General features: G+C 47.0%; 1 protein-coding gene across 3 annotated transcripts in view; it reads right to left on the reverse strand.

Annotated features, from left to right (window-relative positions):
• The window catches only part of ITPR2 (inositol 1,4,5-trisphosphate receptor type 2), a 536564-nt gene that overhangs the window by 210802 nt on the left and 297830 nt on the right, over positions 1-27932 (reverse strand). For all 3 annotated transcript variants that reach the window (XM_089304708.1, XM_051850872.3, XM_051850873.3), the window contains 2 exons: positions 25992-26134; positions 22310-22418 (listed from right to left, as the gene is read on the reverse strand). In XM_089304708.1, coding sequence (XP_089160834.1) covers positions 22310-22418; positions 25992-26134 — 252 coding nt within the window. The remainder of the gene's footprint in view (positions 1-22309; positions 22419-25991; positions 26135-27932) is intronic.

Raw genomic sequence — 27932 nt, forward strand, 5'->3', positions numbered from 1 at the left:
TGAAAACCACTCAAAATTCCTCTCCCCAGCACAGAAGAAAGAAAAGTTAAGTTGTGGATTTTTCTTACGTTCAGGTTCACCACTCCGGAGATTCAGCCTCCCTCCCAACCCAAATCCAAACCGCCTATTCTGTTTTAACACTGCTGTCATCTGGATGCTCAAAATAGCAGGCCCACAGGACGCAGTTCCTCGGCTCGAATTCGCCGCCTTCGCTGTGTGTGTGTGTGTGTGTGTGTGCGTGTGCGTGTGCGTGTGTGTGGAGTGCTGGCGGGAGTGGGAAGTGTTCTGTGCTTCCCCAAGCAGTCCTGCACCGCACCTGCTGGCTGCTGAGCGCACAGGGCAGAAGTGTACAGCAGACTCCCGTCTTCCCTTCACAAGACCTGACACCTCCAGGTGTCCAGCCACGCCAGCCACAACCCTTAGGGTTCCGTCCACCAGCAAAACCTGCCCTCTCAAACCTCACTGAACGGGGACTCGGAATGCTACAACTTCTTCCCTCCGCGCTACCAACCTGGTCTAGGCCACTACCTGTCTCGCCCAGATCACCGCAGTAACCTCTGCAAATGGTCCCTGCTGCCCCCTTGCCTTTCAAGTACATTGTACGCGGCAGACACAGCAGCCCTTGAAGATCACAGAGAAGACTCAACGTACTCCTATGCTGAAGCTTTCCCATGGCTTCCTGTCTAGCAAGAAAAAGGCAAGGTCCTTCCTACAAACGCTTGGCACAGTCAGGCCCCTCTCCGGCTCTCTGATCTCCTGCCCTAGTTCCACCTGACTCTCCTCTCGCCACGCTGGCTCCCTTAATGAGTGCCCAACTCAGGCCATTCGCGGGCACTGCTTCCTCTGCCCAGGGTATGTGCACGGCGGGTTCTCTCGCCTCCTGCGGTCTCGGCCAGACGCCACCCTGTCACGGTGACCCCACACAAAGTGCAAACCCCCGTCTCTTTCCATGCCTCGTGCTGCTTTCATACTGAGCGGGGAGCAACAGACTAATGCACTACTAATCAGCGAGGACCCTAGGGACCACCCTGCCCGGTTCTAACACCGGTGCGTCACCAGTGGGTTCTGTCCTGTGGAGCCCAAGACAGCACTCCCTTTCTCCTTCAGTTTCACAGTCTACAAAACGGAGACTGAAATACCACCGTCCACAGAGGTGCCGTGAGGACCAAACACATCCACCCATCTAAAAACGACTCCCAGCGCCCATGACCGTTCAATACATACTGGTTCTTACACTTTCTCATCACAGCATTTGCCCCTAACTCACAAAGCAGGGACCTTCAAAAAGGTCACAGAAAATGGATTAAAAAGGAAGTTTATACTGCTGCAAAAGTTTTGACATCTGTCACACAAGGCTCAAGAAATTTGTGAAAAATGCATATTATGAAAACCTATGCACGAATTTCAAATTTTTTGCACCAAAATATTTATGTTTTATTGGAGAAGCAGAGAGAGGGACAGTGTTCTCATTTGCTGGTTAACCATGCCCACCCCAGACACATCGCAAATGTCCACAATGTCCAGGGTTAGGGCCAGGGCTGTGATCAGGAGCAGGGTACTCAATCCAGGTCTCCCATGTGGGTGCCAGGGACTTAACCACCCAAGCCACCAGGACTACCTCCCAGGGTCTGCATTAGCAGGAAGCTGGAATCAGAAGCCAGAACCATGAACAGAACACATGTCCTCTGATAAGGAATGGGTGCGTCTCAACCTGCACTTTTACTGCTACCGCAAGCACCTAAAGTTATCCATCGTCCTATCATGTTCTGGGGCCCCACTGTTTGTTTATTTGCTCGTCATCTGCTCATCCAACAGAAAGTAAGTGCCATACTAGAACAGACCTTATTTTTTGTTGTTGTTGTTCCACTTTGTTTTCTTTCTCTGCTGTATCTGGGTTCCCGGCGCATGGTAGAAATTCAACAAACTTTCATTTTTTTGGCTTTACAATATGTGAGGCAGCTAGAGCCCAAACTTCAGAGTTCCTGAAAAGGAATCTATGTGCTTCAGAGTGATGTTAAGACTCTAAAGCCAGAACATGGAAGGGGAATCCGAGAAGCATGATACAAGGGACCTCAAAAGGCCACCTGGCTCGATGGCAGCTTTTAAGTAACCCGACCAATGGTGCAGGTGAGAACCGCGGGTCTTAGGATCCTCCAGCTAACACATGACACAAGGGAGCCCCAGTAGCCTCGACCAGTGTTCCTGAAACCACCCAAATTTCCTCAGATGCCATGTTTGGTCAGTGTGGAGTCAGAATGACAATCCTCATTTTTAATATTCATGGTTGTTCATAGTCAACAACTTAGAGGTAACACATCTGTTCTCACTCATGTGGGGTCATAGAACCAGACACCTTTTCAAGGACATATTCCAGGATTTTGGACATCTGAAGTCCTTACAATGAGACACAGAGGCCACAGAACACCTGAAATTATTTGGGCCATTCTCTTGTGTCCCTGTTTGCATTTTGGAAATGACACGGTTTCAGTGCCCACAGTGAATGGCCACAACAGTATGGGAATGGGCCAGGCCAAAGTCAGGGGCCTGACTCTGTAGCCTGGTCTCCCACGCACGGGAGGCAGGGGCCCAAGTGGGAACTGTGCTGGGTGGGAGTTCTCTGAGGCCAGTGCTAACCTTCCATTCTCCTCTGTCCCACAGGCTCTCGAAGATCTGTACTCAGTTCTGGGTAGCAAGTTCACACTCACTTAGTTTTGTTAGACACTCTCACAGATCTACATAGGACTGCAGCTTTAAGTTCAGGGAAAAGAGAAATATGTTACAGAATGATTTTTATTTTCTCAATTTTTGTTATCTTAATGCATGCTAATTTATAAACATTAAATCATAAAATTACAGTCAGCAAAGATCTGATCATTAAAAACCAAAAATAAATATTTTTTAGGGTTATACCTTTTTTGACTCACTTAAGATCCAATTGCAGTATTGAATAAACATTTTTAGTCTTGAATACAGCCACGGAATGCCAAGTGTATTTGGTAAAAACCAATCAATTACAGTCAAGTGTTTTTATTTTAAATACCCCTAAGAATAGGAGAACAGACAGGTATGCGGGAACAAAGCATGTTCCTTCCTGCATCTGGTTCCCTCGGGTTTCCGTGAATACTGGACTTCCTGCTGCACGTCGTCAGTTTCTGCCCACCTAAGTATCTGGGGCAGCGTGAAGCAGAAACAGTGAAAACACGAGGCGTTTGAGTAAAGCTCCAGCAACTAATAGCGGTGTATAGCAGACTCAGACAAGAGATTTGCACATTAGAGTTTAAAACCCATTTTTAACCACTGATTATCTGTATACAGTGGCCATGTGCAATGATCTGGAGTAAAAAGTAAGTTTGGAGCCACTCGGCTGTGCAGACTGGTGGGTAAACACGCTCCTGGATTTCTTCCCTCCTCCCAGCTCTGTGAGACATCTGCGGCAATGTTCCATACCAGTCGGACAGCCTCTCCTTGATCACAACAGTGCATCTCAGCCTCATTGTTGACAGGTGGTATTTTCTTTATGTGTCTGATTTTCTGCTACCATGTTATTATACATCTCATGTTTCCTGCATTTTGCATATATGTTTAAACAGATACGTGAAGAGTCCATGGAATCCCCTTGGCCTGTGCAGTTAGTGAAATAGCCTATCACCTGAGTATCAGTGGAAACGGGAAACCAGCATCAAAACAAAAATGATCCATAATCTTGATTTAGCTATGTAAGCAGTCACTTGCTTGGGGACAGAAGGGATTCCTTATGATGTACCTTTAACTTCACTGTTTGACAGTGTTTACCCTTCCACTGGCATGAGAGGACTGGCTTAAAATATGTTATGAGTAAACATTTGGTCGAGCAGGTAGGATGCCAGTTAACATGCAGGTGTCCCATAAAGTTCAAAGCCTGGCACTGGTGCCTTCTCCTGACTCCAGCTTCCTGCTAAAGAAGACCCTGGGAGGCAGCAGTGATGCTACAAGCAGCTGGTTCCTACCACCCACGTTGGGGACCTGGACTGAGTTCCCAACTCCTGGCTCCTGCCCTTGCCCCTCCCACAGGAGTTCCCTTCCCTCCCCCACGGGCATTGTGAGCATCTGGGGAGTAAACCAGTGGTTAGGAGCTCACTTGCTCCCTCTCAAAAAAAATCAAAATAGACTAGTAAACCTCTATACCTGATAAGATGATACAGCCTTAAAATATCAGGCAAATATTCCATAAACCAAGACATTTACAAAATTAACCCTAAGATGTGAGTCGTGCTCTTTGTGAAAACAACAAGAAACGACTACTTCATTGTCTTCCACTCAGCCTTCCCCAAAGGCACATCTCCAGTGACAAATTCTAAATAGTGCATATTTTGCTGTGAGAGGACCAGAATGATAAATTGACAAAGTGATATCCAGAAGAATTCTTTAGTTTGTAGCAGAGAGCCACAAGGTCACAACTGAAACTTGGACCGTGCTACGACACAGCTCGCACGTGCTAGTCAAAATCCTGCGCTTCAGGTTGAGAGGTGGCCAAAGCTAAGAGTTATTACAAGCAGGACTCTACCAAATGTTCAAATTTTGCTTTTTTTTTTTCCAGAAGCTCTCAGCTCTACCTAATGTTCAATTCTATGCACAGGCATCCATGGCTGTCATTCTCAGCATCACTGGGGGTTTTCTGCAAATTAACTGGTTCCTTTCAACGTGAATCTGAGATATGAAACGAGAGGAAAGCAAAACACCCTTTCTCTGCTTGTGCTGTTGGTCTAGAGTGATTTAAATATTAATGTTTAGCAGTGTCTTCTAAACCTGTGGATGCCAGCAATGCGCTCGGCACGGGGGAGCAAGCACAGCAAACACGCCTGGGTCTCGCCCACGAGCCCATTAACGACTGACACAGCGGAGCTGGCACCTTAGGGAGTCTGCTGGGAAACTCCTCCGTTGATGTCCTAACCCCAGCATGTCAGAGCAGAACCATATTGGGATTTAAGATGCTTAAAGAGGTAATGAACTTAAAATGAGGTCACCAGGTGGGCTCTAGCTCAATACGGCCGGTGTCCTTACAAGAAGAAGAAATCTGAGCAGACCCATCATACAGGATGAATGACAATTTCAAGACACCAGGAGAAGAAGTGCGCAGCAGGGCAAGGAGAGCGTCTGGAGCACAGCCCTGCCCCTGGCCCACACAGGCAGCCAATTCTGCTGACACGCTGATCTCGGACTTCCAGCCTAGCCTCCAGACCTGAAAGAAAAACTCACGTCTGATGTCTAAGCCACCCCTCTGGGTACCACGTCATGGAAGCTCTGGCCAACAAGGGCAGGTGGCATCCTCCCATTCCTTTCTATCTTTCCACAGGGTGAGCACAGCAGGTTCCAGCAAGTGGCGGCTGCCTCTCTGACACAAGCCACGCAGGGGACCCAGACTTGTCTTCAAATGGTCCTCTCCCTGGTGCCTGATCCCCTCGCCCAGAGCAACACCAGTCCTGGCAGCTGGAGTCACCGCAGGTCAGGCCTCTTCCTAAGGGAGCTTCACCTACTCCCCAGACACTTCCTGGAGCTTCCAGACACTCCTGGAGTCGCTCCCAGTGTCGTGATTTTTCTCTCTGCTCCCTAAAAGAGCGGTCCTGGAGAAACACGGAGTATGATCTTTTCTGTCCACATCCCTAATGAGAACTGGCAGGATGGTGTAAGGTTCACTGTCCTGGGAGGAGCAGAGGGAAGACACTCACTGAGAGACCTCAGAGGACGCAGAGTGGCATAAACTCCCAATCCCTTTAAGGACAGTAAGCGGCAGGTCTCCTCTACTCTACATATGATTGCACGCATCTAGGGTAGAGCTGAGGAAACAGCAGTTTCAGCACATCTCATTACGTCACTCAGTTTTCCAATGGATGAACTCTCCTTTAACAAGAGGATTCTGAGAGCAAGTGTTTACGGCCTAACAGCGAAGATGCTCACGCCCCATATCGGAAGGCATGGGTTCAATACCCAGCTTCAGCTCCTGACTCCAGCGTCCTAATAATGTGCACAGTGGGAGGCGGCAGCGACAGCTCAAGTGGTGGGGTCCCTGCCACACATGTGAGAGTCCTGCCCTGACCTCTCGGCTTCTTGATCCGGCCCTGGACCAGCCTCCGCCACTGTAGCCATGTGGGAAGTAAGCCAGTAGATGGGGTTGTGCTCTCTCACTGTGGGTATATGTATGTATGTGTGTGAATGTGTGTGTGTACACACGCACGCAACTCTCAAATAAAGATAAATTTAGGCTGGTGCCACAGCTCACTTGGCTAATCTTCCGCCTGTGGTGCCGGCATCCCGGGTTCTAGTCCCGGTTAGGGCACCGGATTCTGTCCCGGTTGCTCCTCTTCCAGTCTAGCTCTCTGCTGTGGAGGGAAGGCAGTGGAGGATGGCCCAAGTGCTTGGGCCCTGCACCCGCATGGGAGACCAGGAGGAAGCGCCTGGCTCCTGGCTTCGGATTGGCGCAGCGCCAGCGGTAGCAGCCATTTGTGGGGTGAACCAACGGAAAAATAAAGACCTTTCTCTCTCTCTGTCTCTCTCTCTCACTAACTCTGCCTGTCAAAAAAAAAAAAAAAAGAAAGAAAGAAAGAAAGAAAGAAAAGAAAAGAAAAGAAAAGAAAAGAAAGAAAAATTCAAAATATGGACCACTTTCCAGAGAATGCACCTGCCTGCTCAAGTCTTACAATATGCCTTACAATCACTTCTCAGCCTTTTGGCTAAGATCAAGTGTGGTACAACATGCCTTACAAAAAGAAAACAGATCACATGTTGAACGGGTAGTTTACCAAGAAAAAAAGGGACACGATGGCTTTGGGACCAAACAGTCCTTCCTTCAGAATCACTCACTGTGTTGACATCACTGGCTTCCCAAGAACTGATGACTCTGCTCAGGGCCTGAAGGTCACAGATTTCCTGGAAGCATTTACATTCTTAAGGTGAAAGCTGTTTCATTAATTGAGCAATTAATTGAAGCAACTTTTCATCTGCTGACTTGCTCTGAAGGTGACAGGAAAATAAAACAGGACCTATTCTACATAACAAAAGGAAGTCCCCAAAGCCACAGGTAACCCTGAGGATGTGATTTAGAATGAGGGAGAGGCCGAAAACATCCAATGAGACGAGACGTTACCACTGGCTGGCAACACATGGGCTCCTTGAGTGCAGGATTTTCAACGGCACGATTAGAAATGAGCATGTTTCAAACGCCAATGGACAACACCTTGGCTATGCGTACCCCACTTCAAAACCACGGTCCAGGACTAAGTTTGATAGTTTCCGGCTAAGAAGGGACATCTTACCTACAACAGGACTACATCTATCAAGGGCTTGAGGAAGCTGAGTGTGGCCGTCTTCCTGAGACACATTCACGGGCTGAAGTGAAAGGCATCTTTTTGCAAAATTAATGCAGATGCGTTACCTCAGTGGCAAGTTTAGTTAGTAAAGGAAAAGGAGGAATTCAAGTGGAAAGAAAAGCGCTCACCAGTGTTTGGGTTTGACATTATATCGCTCTCATGTTTAAAACAGGAATTTTTCACATGAAAAGCCTTGTTTGTTGTACTGTGGCACAATTATTTAAAGATGGTGCATGTGAACAAGAGAAGAATCCAAAAGAACAACTTGCATGTCAGTCAAGATTTCAAAGATTAATATTTATGAAAACAATCAGCAAACAACAGCCTGCGATCCAAGAGCAAAACATGGTGCAGCAGATGCCTTGCGAGTGGCTGCAGACGATGAGTCGTCGCAGGCTTTCGCCCATCTGTTTTCTCAGCCCTCGGAAAGACTTCCTCACCGCCTCCATTCGGGGAGCACAGAGTGCCTGTGTGTGCAGTCAAGAGAAGCTTTTCCCGTGGAGGGGCTCCGAGCCAAGATTTCTGGCTTCGTGTGGAAAGAGGCACCACACACATTCGGGTGGAACAAGAACCGAGAGTCAGCCGGATGACCATGTAACTCGCTCAATCTGTCCAGACTTTTTAGGAACAACTGCAGGGGTCTTTGGTTGTTCAGCCCTGTTTGGCCTCCCTTCCCCCATTTTTCTTTTCTTGGCAACAATTTTCCACTTTCCTTAGGAGGACATACGCCTCTCCTCTCCCAGGCTGTGTGGTTGGGACTCTCGGTGCCTCGTCTTGGACGGCCGCTCAGCAGTCCGTGGCCATGAAACCCAAGGTGAGGAAGTGGAGACAGGGAGCAAGCTGTCACAGGGGCCAGTGGCTTTGATTAGGTCAAAGGACAGTCCTATGGGGTCGCTAACCAAGCAAGCTGAACAGGAAAGAGTTAAAGCCAGCGAGCAGGGAAGGCTAAGTCAGCAGCTGGAGAGAACCAGTTCCTGGTGAAGAAGATGTCCCAGGTGTGATGAAGCCCTGAGTCTCCAGCTTGCTGTTAGCAAGACCCTTCTCCGGGAAGGGAGCCCTTCCTGAAACAGAAGCCCAGTGGTCAGAGCTCCCTCTGCACTTGCCAGCCTTCAGATCTGGTCATCCTCCCTCTGCTCTGGGCCTTGGGCTGAGCTCCTCCAGGTCCCATGAAGTATCTAAGGCGCCGCCACCACCACCACCACCACACCTACACCCACACACCCACACACACACCCACCACCACAACCACCACTACCACACACACCCACACCCACCACATACACACACACACACACCATCACCACACCCACACACTCACCCCCACACCCACACAGCTCTCTGCAGGACAATGTCCTTCAACCCTCTACATTTTGACTGCCTACAGCTGATTCAACTTAGCAGGTGGGTCAAGTTACAAAACATGCAACATGGAACTTGGAATATTTCTAGAACCTTCTTCCTGGATAGGACTAGTGAAGGACAATGTGCTGGCCTTGCAGACAGCAATGTCTACAGCTACTGCATGTCAGTCGGCCAGTCAGTCCACAGACTTCCTGAGCAGCGTGTGCAGGGCACAGTGGTAGACACTGGGGATGCTTTAAGGGAAGCGACAACAGCTTCTGCCCTCCAGCAGTGCACCAGGCTGTGGAGCGTGGCCAGGGGCGGGAGAGAAGACCAGCTGCGTGTGCACTCAGAGTCGCCACACTGAAGGGCGTCTGGGTACTGCTTCACCTTGGGCCGTGCAGCAGACCCATCCTCGAGGAGTCCCTAACTCACGCACAACAGAGTTCCCCAGGAAAACCTGCACAAGGCGTGCCACGAAAGGGTCAACACTACCAGGACAAATGTGATTTTACAAAGGCCAGCACAGCTACAGGATAGAGTAGTGCACAGTGAAGTTCATCGGCAAACACCCCTGGGAAAGGGGTCTGGATTAGGCCTTGGTGGAAAGGATTAATGTGATAATTTAATAACACATTAATTTAGTGTGCTTTTCTTTTTGTTCTTTATCCTCTTTTAGCTTTATAGCATTAGCCAAGCTTGTTCAGTAATCACAGTACCATTTTTTCCTCCAACCATCATCAACTACCAAATGTTTTACACTCCTTTTAGAGGAGACACGTGCAGCTACTGCCCAAGTCGAGAGCAAATTTCAGAAACCGCCGAGGCTGTTAAGTGCTATTTTGTCAGAGTTTGAAAGGGAAAGTAGAGGTGAGGCAAAGCTAAGAACTTTTTAGCTTTTGGCAATCGTGAGGTCACAAGGACTATAATAAATCTGTTGAAGTTAACAATTTATGGCCTAACAAATGAGCACGTTTCTAAAACTGACTGTTGCTCCTTTGCACACTCTAATCACCTAAGTCTTTTTCCCAGATGAAAACATAAAAAGTTATACTTTTAAAACATATCTCTCAGCCGGCGCCGTGGCTCAATAGGCTAATCCTCCACCTTGCGGCGCCGGCACACCGGGTTCTAGTCCCGGTTGGGGCGCCGGATTCTGTCCCGGTTGCCCCTCTTCCAGGCCAGCTCTCTGCTATGGCCAGGGAGTGCAGTGGAGGATGGCCCAGGTGCTTGGGCCCTGCACCCCATGGGAGACCAGGAAAAAGCACCTGGCTCCTGGCTCCTGCCAGGATCAGCGCGGTGCGCCGGCTGCAGCGGCGGCCATTGGAGGGTGAACCAACGGCAAAGGAAGACCTTTCTCTCCCTGTCTCTCTCTCACTGTCCACTCTGCCTGTCAAAAAAAAAAAAAAAATAAAAAAAAAAAAAAAAAAACATATCTCTCATCATCAGATGACACGAACACATCTTCCTATGTCCCACCATTCAGTTACCCAGTTAACCCCTACGCATGTGCACACACACACACACACTATAGATAGGAATGATTGGCCGGCGCCGTGGCTCACTAGGCTAATCCTCCGCCTTGCGGCGCTGGCACACGGGGTTCTAGTCCCGGTTGGGGCGCCAGATTCTGTCCCGGTTGCTCCTCTTCCAGGACAGCTCTCTGCTGTGGCCAGGGAGTGCAGTGGAGGATGGCCCAGGTGCTTGGGCCCTGCACCCCATGGGAGACCAGGAGAAGTATCTGGCTCCTGCCATCGCATCAGCGCGGTGCGCCGGCCGCAGCACGCCGGCCGCGGCGGCCATTGGAGGGTGAACCAATGGCAAAAGGAAGACCTTTCTGTCTCTCTCTCTCACTGTCCACTCTGTCAAAAATAAATAAATAAACAAATAAGTAAATAAATAAAAAAATAGGAATGATTAACATGGAGCATGTCTAAAACCTCATTATTGCTTCTTTAAAGCATCAGAGCATTTATATTGCAAAAAAAACAAACTGTACTCACTCCTAAAATATACTTAACAAAAATACTACTACAAAATGTAGCTGGTACTAAAATGGAAATTTATTTTCCCTAGCAAAACAGCTATTATCAAATTCTTAAGCTACAGTGTACTCTAGGCAGCAACTTCCTACTAGAGATTGTTTGTTTGCCTGTTGGAAAGGGAAGGAGCGGATGCAGAGCAGGTGAATGAACCTTCAGGGCTTCTCCTGGTGACAAGCACCGTGGTACTCTCCACAGCTGCTCCACGACGCCAGGCTGCTGGGCCTGACAGGTGCGCCTATCTCGCATGGGAGTTCAGCTGCTTGCTATAGGTCTGACAGTCTGTTTCCTGCTCTTCAAAATCAAAAACAAAAGATTATATGCAATGATTTGTTTTTCCCCCTGAGGAAAACAATGTAGTCTTGTTAATGCAGGAGACAGTATATGTTAGAGTTGGGGAAAAAAAAAATAGGAGAGTGGACATCTTAAACGTAACTCAAGGAAAGCATCATTTCCTCAAGGTCTCTCTTCCGTATCACTCCTGCTATCGACTGTGACAGCAAGCAGCCACGTCTGCTATCAATGCTCTATGCGCACACAGCACCTGCACCACCTGTGCACAGGTAAAGATCACAGCTCTCAGTGGGATGCGGTGCTGCATCGGATGCCACCCTCCCCCAGGGAGCTCTCTGCAAGCGTCATCTCACCTCATTCAGAACTTCTGCATCTGATCTTCTGGTGTCCACCAACACAGACTCCAGGCAGGATGCAGGGGCACTATCCACACTGAGCATGATCATGCTCTGACCCTGACCCTGTAGGTCTGTCGACATACACAGCTATCGCAGCATATTGTCCCCCATCAGGTTGGTCTAAAACGCTCATAGCTGGGGCCGGCACTGTGGCACAGCAGTGTAAGCTACTGCATCCATCCCATCTGGTCACCAGTTCAATCCCCGGCTGCTCTACTTCCAATCCAGCTCCCTGCTAATGCACCTGGGTAAGCAGCAGAGGACTTGGGCCCCTGCACCCCACATGGGAGACCTGGAAGAAGCTCCTGGCTCCTGCTTCAGCTTGGCCCAGCCCTGACTACTGCAGCCATCTGGGGAGTGAACCAGTGGATGGAAGATCTCTCTTCTCAGCCTCCGTCTCCCTCTCTCCTCCTCCTCTCCTTCTTTAATTCTGACTTATAAATAAATAAACAGATCCTTAAAATGCTCATGGCTTTCCTAAGCAGCTCCCTGAACAAATGGCCCCTGCTTTCAGTACACACTCAGGCAAATTTTATCAAAAAGAAGGTTCCAGAACTCCGCATTTTACTTAGTTGAGTATGTGAGCGAAGAGCAGAACTGTGATGACCGAGTCCTGTTTGTAACAAGTTACTTAACAGCGTGCACTCAGCAGCTGGAAAGCTTGGCTTCGACTCCCAGCTCTCTTCCACCTGTCAGACGTGTGGCCTGCAACTCTGCACCTCACTTCCTTCATCGGTAACAAGGGACAACAGTAGGGCACGGGGATGACGATTAGACAAGGTAACATAAGTACAGGGTGAGGGACGCTGATACACGCAGAGCTCTTAGAAACGCCAGATATTGTTACAACACACAGACACACTGCTGCTTTACACTGCACCACAAGGGCTGCTTCACGGTGCAGCAGGTCAAGCCACCACCTGTGACGCTGGCATTCCGTATCAGAGCGCTGGCTCAAATCTGGGCCGCTGAACTGATAATGCAAGGCAGCAGAAGATGGCTCAAGTCCTTGGGCACTGTCGTCCCCGTGAGAGACCCTGATGGAGTCACAGGCTCCTAGTTTTGGCCTGGGCCAGCCCTGGCCAGTGACCACTTGGAGAGTGAACCACCCAATGGAAGATCTCTCTCTCTCTCTCTCTGTACATCTTTCTCTGTCACCTTTCACATAATAAATAAAAAATCTTTAAAAGAAAACCAGCCACAATAGAGGCAGTTTCTAGATATCTGCATTAGTACTCCAAGGATATACAGGATTCTAAATTAGGATATTTTTAAACTTTAATGTATTTATTTATTTGAGTGGTATGCAGAAAGAGAAAGAATGAAACGGAAAAGAAGAGATGGGGCAGGGGAGAGAGAAAAAGAGTGAGAGCCAGAGCGAGAGAGCGAGAGAGGGATCCTACTTACTGATTGACACCTCAAATGCCTGCAATGGCTGGCATTAGGCCAGCCACAAAGCCAAGAGCTGTGTCTCACACGCATGACAAGAACCCAATTACTTGATCCATTAAAAGTGCCTCCCACGTCTACTTTAACAGGAAGCTGGAGTCAGGAGCCAGAGCTGGGGATGAATCCCAGGTACCCTGGTGTGGGATGTGGGCACTCTAACTGCACTCACCCCTAAGCCAAGGTTTTGAGAACAATGAACTTTGCTAAACACGTTTGTTGTCCTACAGACTATATGTGTGTCAATGACACATAAGCAGACAAGAAAACACTCACAGAGGGTGAGTTGGCATTCTGCATAGTCAACCTCCTTACAACATAAACAGAGTGACTGCATGATCAGTTTCATGGGCTATCAGTGAACGTCTGCATCATCATTATCTTTTCTACTTCTAAAGTTCATAATCTATGAATTTTCTATATTTAGGATCGGAGCTTTCAGATTTCATTAATTTTTATGTTTTATATATGTTTCTCCCTTTTTATAAGAAAAATAATTTGTAAAGCTCTGTAAGTTTTCAGTTTTCCAAAAGATTTATTTATTTACTTGAAAATCAGTGTTACAGAGCGAGACACACACACACACAGACACCTTCCATCCACTGGTTCCCTCCCCAAGTAACTGTAACAGCCAGGGCTGACCCAGGCCAAAGCCAGGACTTTCATTCAGGTCTCCCATGTGGGTAGCAGGGGCTGAAGCAATTGGGTCATCATCTGTTGCTTTTCCCAAGCCATTAGCAGGGGGCTGGATCAGAAGTGGAGCAGCTGGACACAAATTGGCACCCATATGGGATGCTGGTGTCGCAGGCATCAGCTTTACTTGCTATATCACAGTGCTGGCCCCAAATCTGTATTATCTATTTATTTGAGAGGCACAGAGACAGACATACACAGAGACACGGGAGAGGCAAGCAGAAAGAGAGAGAGAAACAGAAACAGAGGAGGAAGGGGAGGGGGGGGAAGAGGGAGAGGGAGATGGAGAGGGAGAGGATCTTTCATCAGCTGGTTCACTCCCCAAATACCAACAGCCAAGGCTAGGCCAGGTAAAAACCAGGAGCCAGGAACTCAATCTAGGTCTCCGATGTGAGCAGCAGGAATGCGGCATGCCTCCCAGGGTGCTCAGTAGCCAGCAGCTGGAACCGGACGCACAGCAAGGACTCAAATATAAGCATCCTGACATGAGATGCAGGTGCCTCACCCGGCTACTAAATCACTAGGCCGTATTCCTACCCTGCTACACTTTTTAGTGGAAAACATACACTGTGGAGGGGAAGATGACATGAGATGCAGGTGTCTTACCCGGCTACCAAATCACTAGGCCGTATTCCTACCCTGCTACACTTTTTAATGAAAAACATACACTGTGGAGTGGAAGATGAAAGAAACCAACAACAACAACAACAACAAACTTCTTAACATCAAACCAGCCCTTGCTCACTGTTCTCAGTGACTGGTCACTCTCATTGGCCCACCCTTCTCCAATCCACAAGAGTTCTTTTCACCTCCACCACCACTACCTCAGGCCAACCTCCATTGGGATGCACTAAAATACACAAAGGCGTGGTGCTGCTCCTGTCAACAGCACACAGGAGCGGTGAGCTCTTTGTGGTAGAGAAGCTGTGGAAATGAGCAGAATGCCTCCTGCAAGCACACGGAGTGTTAGAAACCCTCCCGCCTGCAGCCGTCTGGACCCATTTCTTCTCTTTCCCTCTCTGGATCTCCCAACACACGTTATTTTTCAAAAGTCCAAATGAATATGCCTGTTGCTGTTGTCTTTAAAAGGTTTTTAAACATGATACCCCAAAAGAATACTTTCAAAAGTTAAATCCTTCGGGATCGGCACTGTGGCACAGTGGGTTATTGCCCTGGCCTGAAGTGCTGGCATCCAATATGGGCACCGGTTCTAGTCCCGGCTGCTCCTCTTCCCATCCAGCTCTCTGCTATGGCCTGGGAGAGCAGCAGAAGATGGCTCAAGTCCTTGGGCCCCTCCACCCATGCAGAAGACCCAGAAGAAGCTCCTGGCTCCTGGCTTCAGATCAGCGCAGCTCTGGCCATTGCAGCCATCTAGGAAGTGAACCAGCGGATGGAAGACTGACCTCCCTCCCTCCCTCTCTCTCTCTCTCGCTCTCGCTCTGTCTCTACCTCTATAATACTAGTCTTTCAAATAAATAAAACAAAAATCTTTACAAAACGTTACATCCTTCATAAATTTTTGCTTTTCTATTAAAATCACTTAAATGAAAAACTTTAATGGAGTTTTTCTAAAATTTACTCAGGTAATTTTTCCTATTAAGGACTTTCTATACATAATGTTCACATTTTATCTTCCAATAAAAATAAGTACGATGATTCAGCACTATATGACTCCCAGATGATTTCCAAGATAGAGACACAGCAGGAAACTGAAATTTTCTTTATGTATATTATTCTTTCAGGAATTTGTAACATGTTGCCCACCTGCATCTTATCTGTGAGTCTTTTGGGTACAAACTAAACCCATAAAATAAAGAAGAATATTCCTAAGTATAATTAATTCAGGAATTGTATTCAAAAGTATTATAAATCATGAACTTGTAAAAAATAACCGATAGCACAGGTGTTCAGACTAACATTAAGATGCCCGAGTTGCAGGGCTGGAGCTGGGGTGGAGCAGATAAAGCCACCACCTGCTGCAGTGCCGGCATCCCATCCAGCTCCTGCCGTGGCCTAGGAGGACAGTGGAGGATGGCTCAAATCCTTGGGGCCCTGCAATCGCACGGGAGACCCGGATCAGCTCAGCTCCAGCCGTTGCGGCCATTTGGGGAGTAAACCAGCAATGGGAGAACTCTCTCTCTAACTCTCTCTCTCTCTCTCTCTCTGCCTCTGCCTTTCTGTAATTGCCTTTCAAATAAAATAAATAAAGCTTTAAAAAAAAAAATGACGCCTGTGTCACATAACAGAGTACCTGAGTTCAGTTCCTGGCTCTGGCTCCTGACTCCAGCTTCCAGAAAATGCAGATGCTGGGAGGCAGCAGTGATGGCTCAAGTACTTGGGTTCCTGCCACTCTGGAGACCTGGACTGAGTTCCTGGATCCCGGTTCTGGACCTGGCCCAGTTCCGCACCTAGCCATTGCAGGTATTTGGGGAATGAAATAGCAGCTGGGAAGGTGTGTTCATTCTCTCTCTCTCTCTCTCTCTCTCCCTCTCCCTCTCCCTCTCTCCCTCTCTCTCTTTCTCCCCCTCTCCCTCTCCTCCCTCTCTCTGTATCTTTCAGGCAAATAAATATTTTAAAAGCTAAAAAATAACTGACTAAATACCAGATAAAATATATATAATTACATACTGATTTATTAATATATTTCCTTGATCTAGCACACAGAGAAGGCTAACAAAACAAGAGAACTTAAAATCTGACATATGTGCATTGCTTTAAAGGGAATTTGGTTCAACCAGGGTGCAAATTCCTGCTTCATTTCCTATTTTTAGGTTTTTACCAGCTTCTCTCTCTCTCTCTCTCTCTCTCTCTCTCTCACACACACACACACACACACACACACTGCAGTTGTTAGGCGCTGTGAGAAACTGAAATATGCATTTGGTCTTCCTCTCTGCTTCGGGTTTATAACTCCTAAAGTCCTTGAAATTGCAAAAGAGTAGGTGTCTCTGCATGCTCAGGAGGTGACTGCGGCATGTTCAGGAAGGAAGCTGTGCCAGAGAGACGAGGCAGGTTTAAAGGTGTGGAACTTGCAGAACCATGCCCCCCTCTGTGGAGGGGAGGAGGCTGCAGGTTAGGCGGATCGCCATGACCAGTGACATCACCAGTCGTGCCTAGGTGATGAAGCCTCCACTGGAATCCAGCGCCCGGGAGAGCTCTGTACCCGTCCCACACGCGCAGCCCTCTGCATCTCTTCCATCTGGCCGCCCATCTGTGCCCTCTGTAATATCCTTCAGAATAAGCCAGTCGGCGTGTTTCCCTGAGCAGCAATTCATTAGACCCGAGGAGGGAGTTCCGGCAGCCCCAGTGTGTATGCCGGCGAAGCCCTGAGGCTAGGGCCACACCCGCATCTGACGGGGTGGGGCAGTCTCGGGGAACAGGCTGTGGAACCTGCGGGATCTCGGGCCATCTCCAGGTACTGTCAGAACTGAACTGAATCGGGATGGGAGGGTGCCAGCCCGGGCCTGCTGCTGGAGCACTGCTCCCCTGGCAGGTGGGGATCGGGAGGAGCCCACACACACCTGGCGTCAGAAGCTTGCTCTGACAGCAGCAGGAGAACCTGAGTGTGCCCCCCCCCCCCACCCCCGTGCTTTATATCGTCAGAGAAAGCAGCAAATGGAGATGTTTTTCTGAAGGGACACTTTGCATGTAAATAGGTGGAGTCTCAAGGGCAGGATCAGGATAACCAGTGTAGAAAACCCTGCTGTGAGTTTGCTCTGAGAAGCTTCTTGGGAATTCTGCAATCCAGAGATGGCAGGTGACAGAGCACAGACCAGGTACTAGGGACCCTGGGTGACTTCATGCAGTGTGCTCCTCTGCCTAGCACTGCCTCCTCTGGGTACTTCCTAGAATTGCTGAAAGGTGGCAGAAGAGTTTAAAATAGTTTTGAAAACAGTGTAGTGCATATACCCGTTTGCATTTAAACTGCCCTCCACAGAACCTGCAGTCAGCCACAGGCAAGAGAGCCTGGGACAGGTCGCTTCTCAGTGTCGGTAAAGGATCACGTGGCGGGCGGGAGCGTGGCCCTCCCCAAAGACGCCCAGGCCCTCAAGATCTCCTGCCAGGTTACCTCACATGGCAAAAGGGGTTTTGCAGAGGCCACTGAGCTAAAGATCTTAAGACAGGGAGTTCCTGCTGGATTCTCCAGGTGGTTCCAAAATAATCCAAGCATTCCCAAGAGACAGAGACAGCAAGACACTGCAACACTCTAAGCTCTTGGCTTTGAAGGAGAAGGGATGGGGCCAGGGACCAAGGAGCGCAGAGGCCTTGGCAGCCACAGAGGACAAGGAAATGACCTGGCCCCTGGGGTCTGCAGGAGGAACACACCCCGCCAATACCTTGATTTCAAATGTTTGACCTCCAAATTTGGATGTGTTTTAAAGCAGTCAGGTTCTTGGTAAATAGGAAACAAAGACAGCCCTAAAAACACAGCCACCTACTGTCCTGCCAGCGATAACCCAGGCCTTTTTCTTAGAGTCCACCCTGCGTTCTGTAGCAGTAGCTCTGCCAGTTTCTGGCCCTGTCACTCAATGCCATTTCACCCCAATTAGAGAGTCACTCAGCTGCCCTCCAGCTGATGGACCGCGAGGCAGCAGCTGCTTCGGAGGGGCTGCTGACAACTCCCAGGGATCACGCCTCCAAATCCAGCAGCCTGGCATTGGCAGGTGTGCCCCACCCCCTCATACCCCTTCCTTTAAATTGTTGGCAGGGTTTGAGGAAGACTGTCTTCTGCTTCTACTGGCAGAAATGCTTTTCCTTCCAAAGCACGCAGAATTAAGAAGGTGTCTAAGAGCTAGCATTCTTTCACTACAAATTGTTCCTATTCTGTCCTTAGTAGATACAGAAACTAAGGGAAAAGATCACTGAGTTCTTTCTCAGGTTTTTTTTCTCTTGAAATGTTAAATAGGGGCTGGCACTGTGGCACAGCAGGTTAATGCCCTTGACCTGCAGTGCTGGCATCCCATATGACTGCTGGTTCGAGACCCAGATGCTCCACTTCCGATCCAGCTCTCTGCTATGGCCTGGGAAAGCAGTACAAGATGGCCCAAGTGCCTGAGCCCCTGCACCCACATGGGAGATCCAGAAGAGGCTCCTGGCTCCTAGCTCCTGGCTTGGATCAGCACAGCTCCAGCAGTTGGTGGCCAACTGGGGAGTGAACCAGCGGATGGAAGACTTCTCTCTGCCTTTCCTTCTCTCTCTGTATTACTCTTTCAAATAAATAAATCTTTAAAAAAATAAATGTTAAATGAATGTATGTTCTTCATTTTTAACATTTTCTTGAAGATTCTCTGAACCTTCTGAACCATTTTGGATGCTGTATTCTAATATTCTGTCTACCTATACCAACCTTTCTTAGTGGCAATAGACACACTTTGTAAAAATTGGCTCTTAGCAAAAAGTAAGATTAGGTAGAAAGCAATGAGTTCCAGTTTCAGCCTGATTACGATGTTGCGCAAATCATGTAACTGTCCTGCGTCTCGGGGCATCATGGACAAAGCAAGGAGCTTGTGCACCAAGCACCCAGACAGCCCACTGTGGTAGGGATACGGTTAGAGAGTGGCTCCCAGGGGTTCATTGCGCTGGGAGTGGGTGGAAGCTCTAGGAGGCGGGGCCCCATAGGAGGGCATCAGGCCATTGGTGACAGACCTTAGAAAGGACTAGCATAGTTCCTATGGGGCCCTGGGTAGTTCCCAACAGAGCAGGCTGTTATAAAAATGACAAGGGCTGCCCCTCTCTGCCCTCTGGCTCTTATCTTGCTGTAAGATCTCTCTTTCCCACATGCTGCTGCCATGATGCCTTCTACCAGGGACTGAGGCAGGCCAGGGAGCTCTCACCAGAGACCAATGAGGCTGACTAATCCCGGACTCACAGCCTCTAAAACCATCAGATAAACAAAGCTCTTTTCTTTATAAAAAAAACCCAGCCCCAGATAGCAACAGAAATGGATGAGACACAGCCTAAAGTGTAACCACAGAAAGGTGTGAGGTGTTTTGGGAATTCTCTTGAGAAGGGAATCCCCACTTGCTGGAATGACTGATAAGCAAGACCCATTCCTTCTTCCACAAGATAACACTGAGGGCATCCAGGGCTGCTTAGATTTTGTATATCTGGTCTCTGACTTCAGATGTACCAAAAAATTCTAGGCACACTAAGTCACACAGATTTCTGGAGGCTAACGGATGAGGAAGGGTAGAAAGAAAAGCAAGTAGAGAAGATAGATGGAAAGTTCTAGAACATCAAGGCAACACTGAGCCCCTGGGGGTTTCCGAAAGGGCTCTCACCATCTCTGGCCTAGAGTATTTCAGGAGTCACTTGTAGGTGAGTCCTGCCTCGTGGTGGCTGTTAGCAAGCTGTGTCACTCATCACCAGCCCCAGCGACAAGCCACCAAAGACCCATGGGCATTTACCAGCTGGTCCTCATATGCATGTTGGGTGACTACAGGAATGACCACAGCCACCTTTCTCATCTTCGGGTTTCCCCTGAGGGCTGTGTCCGGGGGTGATGTTAATGGTGGCTTTGGGAGTTGGGAAACAGCAGCCTCACCTGTCCTCAGGAGGGGCCAGGGTTGCTGGCTACCTAGGATTTTTCTAGACAAAAGACAATGTAAGTTAGTACTAGTGACAGAGGTGGGAGTGCAAGGAACAGATGACCCATTTTAGAGTAGTTTGGGACAAACACTAAAACCGTCTTGAGGAGTCTCCTGTCCTTTTAGAGTAATGCAGTAATAATCTGTTATGTACCATTGGCAGGTTTTCCATGCATTTCCTGTTAGACACAAGTCACTATTCTTGGAAACCTCAACCGCTGTCAAAAAGTTCTATTTACAGGGCCAGTGCTGTGGCATAGCAGGTAAAGCCACCACATGCAGCACCAGCATCCCATATGGGCGTCGGTTCATGTCCTGGCTACTCTACTTCTGATCCAGCTCTCTACTAATCGCAGGGGAAAGCAGTGCAAGATGGCCCAAGTCCTTGGTCCCTTGCACCCACATGAGAGACCCAGAAGAAGCTCTTGGCTCCTGGCTTTGGATCGGCACAGCTCTGGCCATTGGAGCCATCTGGGAAGCAAACCAGTGGATGGTAGACCTCTCTCTCTCTTTCTCTTTCTCTCTCTCTCTCTCTCTCTCTGCCTCTGCCTCTCTGTGACTCTGCCTTTGAAATAAATAAATAAATCTTTATAAAAAAGTTCAATTTCCCTCATTTTTCTACTTTGAGTTCCAGTACTCAGTCATAATCAAAAACTTAACAGCAACACTCTCAGGAAACAGAGAATGACAACAAGCTGTCCCAAGGAACTCTGTTTACACAGTTTTTAAAACCATAGCAAACATTCAAACCTATACACATTTTTTGAGGCTGAAATCTGAGAAGCAATTGCTAAAGTTATAGTGACCGTGTTTATTTTGCTAATTTGTCTCCCACGTATAGTTTAAGTAATGAAAAGCATGAGTGTGAAACAAAAGGAATTCTGATAACTGAAGCAAACATCTGATTCAGAGGACTCCGAAGCAATCTCCCTTCCATTAATATTTAAGATTCCAGTGCATTTCTTGTCTGCAAGAACAAATTTAGAAAAACTACCATCATAGACAGCATCTAGGTACATAAATTAATAAATAAAATAAAATTCCATTTTAAATAAATCAGACCACTTTATGGTATTTACAGGGATAGATGAAAAAGCTATTAAGGAGTATGGTATAAATTTCATCTGATGGCTAACAAAGTAGAGACAGCTACCTAAGGAAAAAGAACTTCTCTAGACTTACATTTTATATTTAACTGTATCACCACATGTATTAAACACGCTGCTAGCGATCTCTTAATGAGCACCTGAGCTGTCATTCTTAATAGCAGGCTGACAATTATTATCTGTAAGTTGATATTTCCTTGAAATCCATTTGTGCAGTGCTTAAATTAATATAGTTAAGAATAGAAACTGACTATTCCACTTATAAAAATATTATAATACTTGCTAGAGTGTTATCAAATGACATAAATATACATTTATAATAAAAAATAAAGAGATACCAAAATGCACATTCTCAACACGCAGCAAGTAGAACACTGTACAAATCTAAACAATGCATCTCAATAACTCAGTGTTTAAAAAGGTCATTTGGTCTGCTAAAACCCGAAAAGGAAAATGTACATATCTATGACAAAACATAGTGAAACAAATAAACCAAATAAATAGGCCACTCTGATCTCAGCTATTTCTCAAATCAAAAAAGATCAGAAATGAATGTCAAAAAAGCTCAAATTATCTAATTCATCTAAATGCATACACCATTAACATATAATGAAAGTAATAATATAACAACATCTTGGGATCCATAAGTCACAGAATTCTGGAAATCCCACTTTATTCCCAAATACTAAAAATTAAAAAAGAATATCTCTGGTGCAGCAGGTTAAGCCGTAGTTGGCAGTGTCAGCATCCCATATGTGTACCTGTTTGAGACCCTGCTGCTCCACTCCTGATCCAGCTCCCTGCTAATGCACCTGGGTAAGCAGAGAAAGATGGCCCAAGCCTCTGGGCCCCTGTACCCATGTGGGAGAGCTGGAAAAGTCTCCTGGCTCCTGGCTTCACAGCCTGGCCCAGCTCAGGTCACTGCTGCCACCTGGAGAATGAACCAGTGTTTGAATATCTCCCTCTCCTCCTCTTTTTCTCTCTCTCTCTCTCCTTTCTCTCTGTAATTCTGCCTTTCAAATAAATAAATAAATCTTTAAAAAGAAAAAAAAATAATACCTCTTCCACAAAGCTGTCTTTCTTCTCTAGCATTTCTCGTAGTGTCTTAAGGATCTTAATGCACAGTTTTTCTTCTTTCTCCATCAGCTTCTTCGTATGATTAATCAACCTGAAAGCAAAACATTACACCTTATAAAGGACAATGGTTTCTCTTCAAGGGACATATGAACATTCTATGCTATAGAAAATATTTGAAAATAGGAAGCAAACCATATACAGGTTCTCAAAAGTTTTAAAATTATATTTCAGAGGGCTGGCACTGTGGCATAGTAGGCTAAGCCTCTGCCTGTGGTACCAGTATCTCATATCAGCACTGGTTCCTGTCCCAGCTGCTCCTCTTCCAATCCAGGTCTCTGTTCATAGCCTGTGAAAAGCAGTGGAAGACAGCCCAAGTGCTTGGACCCCTGCACTCACATGGGAGACCCAGAAGAAGCTCCTGGCTCCTGGCTTTGAAATGACCCAGTTCCGGCCACTGTGGCCACTTCAGGAGTAAACCAGCAGATGGAAGACCTTTCTCTCTGTCTCTCTCTCTCTCTGTAGCTCCACCTCTCAAATAATTAAAATCTTTTTTTAAAAAATTTTTAATTATATTTCAGCTATAAATTCTATATTAAAGAACATTCTTTTTTGTCTCCAAGGTAATATGTATCAGTGCTTCTCAAACTTTGGTAGCATTCTTTTAGTGAGACATAATAATCTTTAAAAAATAATGAAACACTGATATTCTCAATCCCATGTGCTTTGCTAATAGAAAATTATGACTATTGTACTGTGTTACATTTTACTCTGCCGTAGCTATATATTTTCCCTGTACTGTATTAAGTACTGTTAGAGCGGCAGTGATGGTATACAACACTGCAACTTTAGCCTAACAGGCTGCTTTCCAAACCCCATTAATAATAATGTGCTGGGGCCGCCTGTGCGGCATAGCAGGTAAAGCCATAGCCTGCAGTGTTGGCATCCCACATGGACGCCAGTCCTGGCTGCTCCACTTCTGATCCAGCTGTCTGCTATGGCCTGGGAAAGCAGTAGAAGATGGCCCAAGTCCTTGGACCCCTGCACCCACATGGGAGACCCAGAAGAAGCTCCTGGCTCCTGGCTTCGGATCAGTGCGGCTCCGGCCATTGTGGCCATCTGAGGAGTGAACCAGTGGATGGAAAGACCTCTTTCTCTGTCTCTCCTTCTCTCTCTGTGTAACTCTTCCAAATAAAAGAAATAAATCTTAAAAAATAAATAAATAAATAAAAAGGCGGGGGCGGGGGGAGGCACTGATTTGCATGGGTCAATACCCAGTTGCCTTAAAGAGCAGTGCTCACATGGACCTCTTCTCTTGTCTCTCTCTCTCTGTGACTACACAGATCTGTGAAACTAACTGCTACCCTCGCTTCCACCATTCACACCGTCCTGAAGACCCACCTCAGCCAACAGGTTCAAAGAATGAGATTCATCTGAAGAGGCAGCACTGCCCTAAATGCATACCTCCAGCTGAGCCTGACGAGAGCACTGGGACCTACAAGGCCCCTTGTGTAGACTGAAGGAAGTTAGGTTCTAATTCTGATATCCTGGAAAATGAAACCACTGCTTCTTTGCTGAGTTGGGGACAGAGCAGGGTAAGCACTACAGCAGAAAATACGCATTCCTGAGCCTGTAACAGCACAACAACCCCTTCTCTAACCAGCAGAGCAACAGGGACATTGTTTCACTCCATCTGGGCCTAGGAGCTGTGGCCCCTTCCCAATATCTCACCACTTTCATTTCTTTCCTTTCCGTGCACCCCATGGTGCTACATCCTTCCTCCACCTTCAGCACAGGCCAGTATTTACTTGCTATCCTGAGTTCTTTTGCATCATTTTCTCACAGTCCTCTATCTTCCAGTCCTAGACCACTGCCATCGAACAGCAGCCTGTGCCAGGACAGGAAGGCTCCACCTATCTGTGCTGTCAGATACGTTGGCCATGAGCACAAGTGGCCACTGAGCACCTGAAATGTGCCAAATGTGATAGAGAAAGTAAATTTTTATTTTATTTTAATTCTAATTGAAATAGCCATATGCGGCTCATTGCTACCATACTGGCACCCTTGCTCTTGACAAGGAGCCAGAATGTTCTCTAAAGGGTCCAATAGTAAATATTTTAGGCTTTGGGGGCCATTCGGTCTTTGTGGCAATGAGCTGATTCTGTTACAGCAGCAGGAAAGCTATAAACATAATCGTAGTAGCATGACACACATAAATGAATATATATAGCTGTGTTTCAATAAAACTTTATTTATAAAAATGAGCAGAAGGACCAATTTAGCCTGATAGCCACCGTTTGCCAACCCCTGTTCCAGGCCACTCAATCTCTAGAATGTATCAACAGAATTAGATTACTTTACCAGAGTTAAAATTCTTGGGCTTATAACCTACTTTCAAACCAATATACTAAACACTGGTACATGTTCACAGGCAGTGAAGGATATTTTGCAAAGACCCTATTTTTATACTGAATTCCTAGGTAATACCTCTGCTTAAAATTGTGTGTCTGATGGTCTCGGCAGTCACCAGTTTTGTGAATCCTCCTGCCTCTTCACTGGAAAGTCTTTATCAGACAACTAGCGAGTGTCCAAACACATTCTTCTAGGACCCCTGGTATATAGCAGGGCTACAGCCAAGAACCCCTAATTCTGGCCATAACACAGAAACTTGCACCTGTGATTCCACATAGTCCTCATAGTCACTTCTCCTCTTCCTATTCCTTGTCTACTTCCCCAGGGTCCCAGACGTCCCTGGTCTAAGAGCACACACGCTTCTTTTGTCCCCGGGCCTTTCTTTCTGCCTCAGGACGTGGTAGCAACGCAAGAGGGCACCTGACCTCTCTCTGCAGCATCTTCAACCACAGCACAACCGGCTGGGACGGGTGACGGTCAAGTGGCATGGCGGCACGGTGATCTCTTCCCCTGGGACGACTGCGCCCCTGCCCTGCGTACCGGGCCAGCACGTGACTACCTGCAAATCCCTCAGTGGAGTGACCAGCGCTCTCCACAAAGAGACCAAGTGCTCTTCCTTCTGGAGAAGCCCTACCGTTAGAGTGGAAATATTCTAGGGTAGACATATCAATGATAGTGGATCTGACAATATCATAAAAATGCTAAGAAAAATGAGCAAAGGAAAGAGGTACAGTTGAGGATCACGGCCAAGTGTAGGACCTGAGTTGTCACGGCTCTGTACCTGAGGCACACCTGAGCCTCAGCTCCCCAGCCCCGAAATGAGGCTGACCTTGCAATCTCACCAGGAGGTTATGCAAATGGCACAAAATAATAGCTAAACACAGAGAACAATACCCATAAGGCTCAGCAAATGTCAGCTCCCCTTCCTTTCTCTCTAGGTTAATGAAAATTAGTGACTTGAAGGAGTTTTTAAAAATCACATCATGTAGTTATAGAAAAGAAGTAGAACCAAAACAACGAGGGATAATATGCCCAGTGACACAATTCCTTTTCAGAAAGTTTTAGTAAAACAACTTCATCTTCACCACAATAAAATTTCAAATGACTCCATTTAATTATTGGGAGTATATTTTAATAGAGATTTCCACTTTTGCTGACTCTGTGGTCTGGCACTGGGTGTGAGCAGGGCACAGAGCAGAGGGGCAGAGGCCCCCTCAGCGGGTAACTGGCAGAACCGCACCCCGCACCCACTTACTTGGACATGAAAGCACCGCATCTGATTCTCGCGTCACTTCCCTCGGGGAACAGCAGCTCCGGACTGTAGAGCACGTCAACCAGCACAGAGAACTCAGCCTGCATCATGGGGCTCAACTGCTGCTCCAAGGAGGCCACCACGTCCTGAGGGGAAGCACAAGAGGACACAGGCGAGGCCCAGCTCAGACTTCTGCAGACAGGACGAAGCTACCAACGGCAAGGGGGAATGGAACTTCAGAACTTCAGACACGTCCCCAGAGTCACCTGGCACCCAGTGTCCGCTGCAGGAATAGTGCTGGGTCTCTGGTCGTTGCTGCTGCTGTCTTTCCATTTATAAAATAAATGAGGGGTGGGTAACTGTGAAATTTTAAGGACAAGAGGGAAACTCAATAAAGGCTTCATACAGGCCCTGCAGAGTCTAGGGTTATATAATGCAGACATGACAAGCTGGAACGAACTGGGGGCACCTGCCAGGGAACCACTAAAAAAAAAAATGTCCTATTTGTCACGGTTCATCCCAAACTTACCATCACTTACAATGGGGAGACCCAGTGACACACTATCAGAAGCACGGTAGTACTTTCTAGAGGCCCAATGGCATTCAACAGGATTTCAAATGACAGTTCTTGATGGTCTCTCTTGGTCACATACCTAATGCCTTACTTGGTCCCCTTCCCTGCTAACAGAATCCTGGTGTTTGTCACGCTGGCAGCAACATTCTCATGGACTTGAGTCAAGGCAGTTACCCCTGGCCAGTGCTTCTCCTCTACTCCCAACCTCACACCACTGGCCTCAGCGTGACTGTGGGACAGCCTCAATCAATGACAATCAGGGTTTATCTGCACAGCCAGCCAGGTGTGTGCTGGGGGCAGAGAGATTCTTTCAAAACCACCTACTGCCCGCAAAGAGTCTGCAATGTGAATCCACACAGGCTCTTCCTGTGGCCTCTGAGGATCTGCCCCAACCGGAAGCCTTGGCTTCAAGGCCTGGGCCTGCGTGGCTGCTAAATTCACTAACTCAGGGGGCAGCCACAACTCCAGGCTTCTTGCTATCAAACAAGATAGTAGTGTTCCTTTTGTAAGCCACTTTCAGTTGAATATCGTGTTGATTAATGTTGAAAGCATCCTGACTGATGCTTTTTAAAATAAACCTAGGCAGTGATAATTTCCTGCATATTACTTAATGGTTAGATCATCCCCTCTTCATTTTAAAAATATATTGAAAGACCAAAAAAATAAATAAAAACTCATCTGAAGCAACAATGTACTCGCCCACAGCAGAAGGATCCCTTGTTAGGCAGAAAACGGCCTCTGGCTGGCTATTACTCTCTAATACAGAAGCACAGATGGGAACCCCACCCTCCTGATTTCATGATTTCAGGACTTGGCTCCTGTCTCTTTCCCCTTTCAGGAACAACAATCATGTCTACTTTGACTACTCTCAGTAAGCTTCTGAGAACAGTTAGAGGAGGTTACTGAGAAAATAAGAGAAAGGGGCAAACCAGGTATTACATAACAATAGAAAGGGGGAATGCTTCACAAATAGCTAGTATATTTGTTGGCTTAATAAAATGTTGCTAAAATATATCTACAAGTATATATGATTTCAAACTGTTTGCATCAAAATTAAGGTATCTTTAACTTCTAAAATTTCTGAACTGACATTTTTAATTTACATTAAGTCAAAGGCTTAATGCTCCACTAAAGAAAGAGTTCAACAAATAGTACAAATACCACAGTTCAGCAGGAATATAGACAAGGGCTATAAACAATAATCAAATGAGATGACATCTATTTTACTCACATAAATTTTAAAATAGTGACAACTCATTAAAACTACAGTAGTGTATGACTCTTAATTTGTTTGACAAAGATTTAAAAGTTTGACAAAACACTTTATTTGCAAGAAAGCCAATAATACACAGGTATTTCTTTCCTTTTGT

This window comes from Oryctolagus cuniculus, chromosome 9, assembly GCF_051225735.1.
Source record: "Oryctolagus cuniculus isolate XC-2025 breed Fujian yellow rabbit chromosome 9, ASM5122573v1, whole genome shotgun sequence".
In the NCBI taxonomy this organism is placed as follows: domain Eukaryota; kingdom Metazoa; phylum Chordata; class Mammalia; order Lagomorpha; family Leporidae; genus Oryctolagus; species Oryctolagus cuniculus.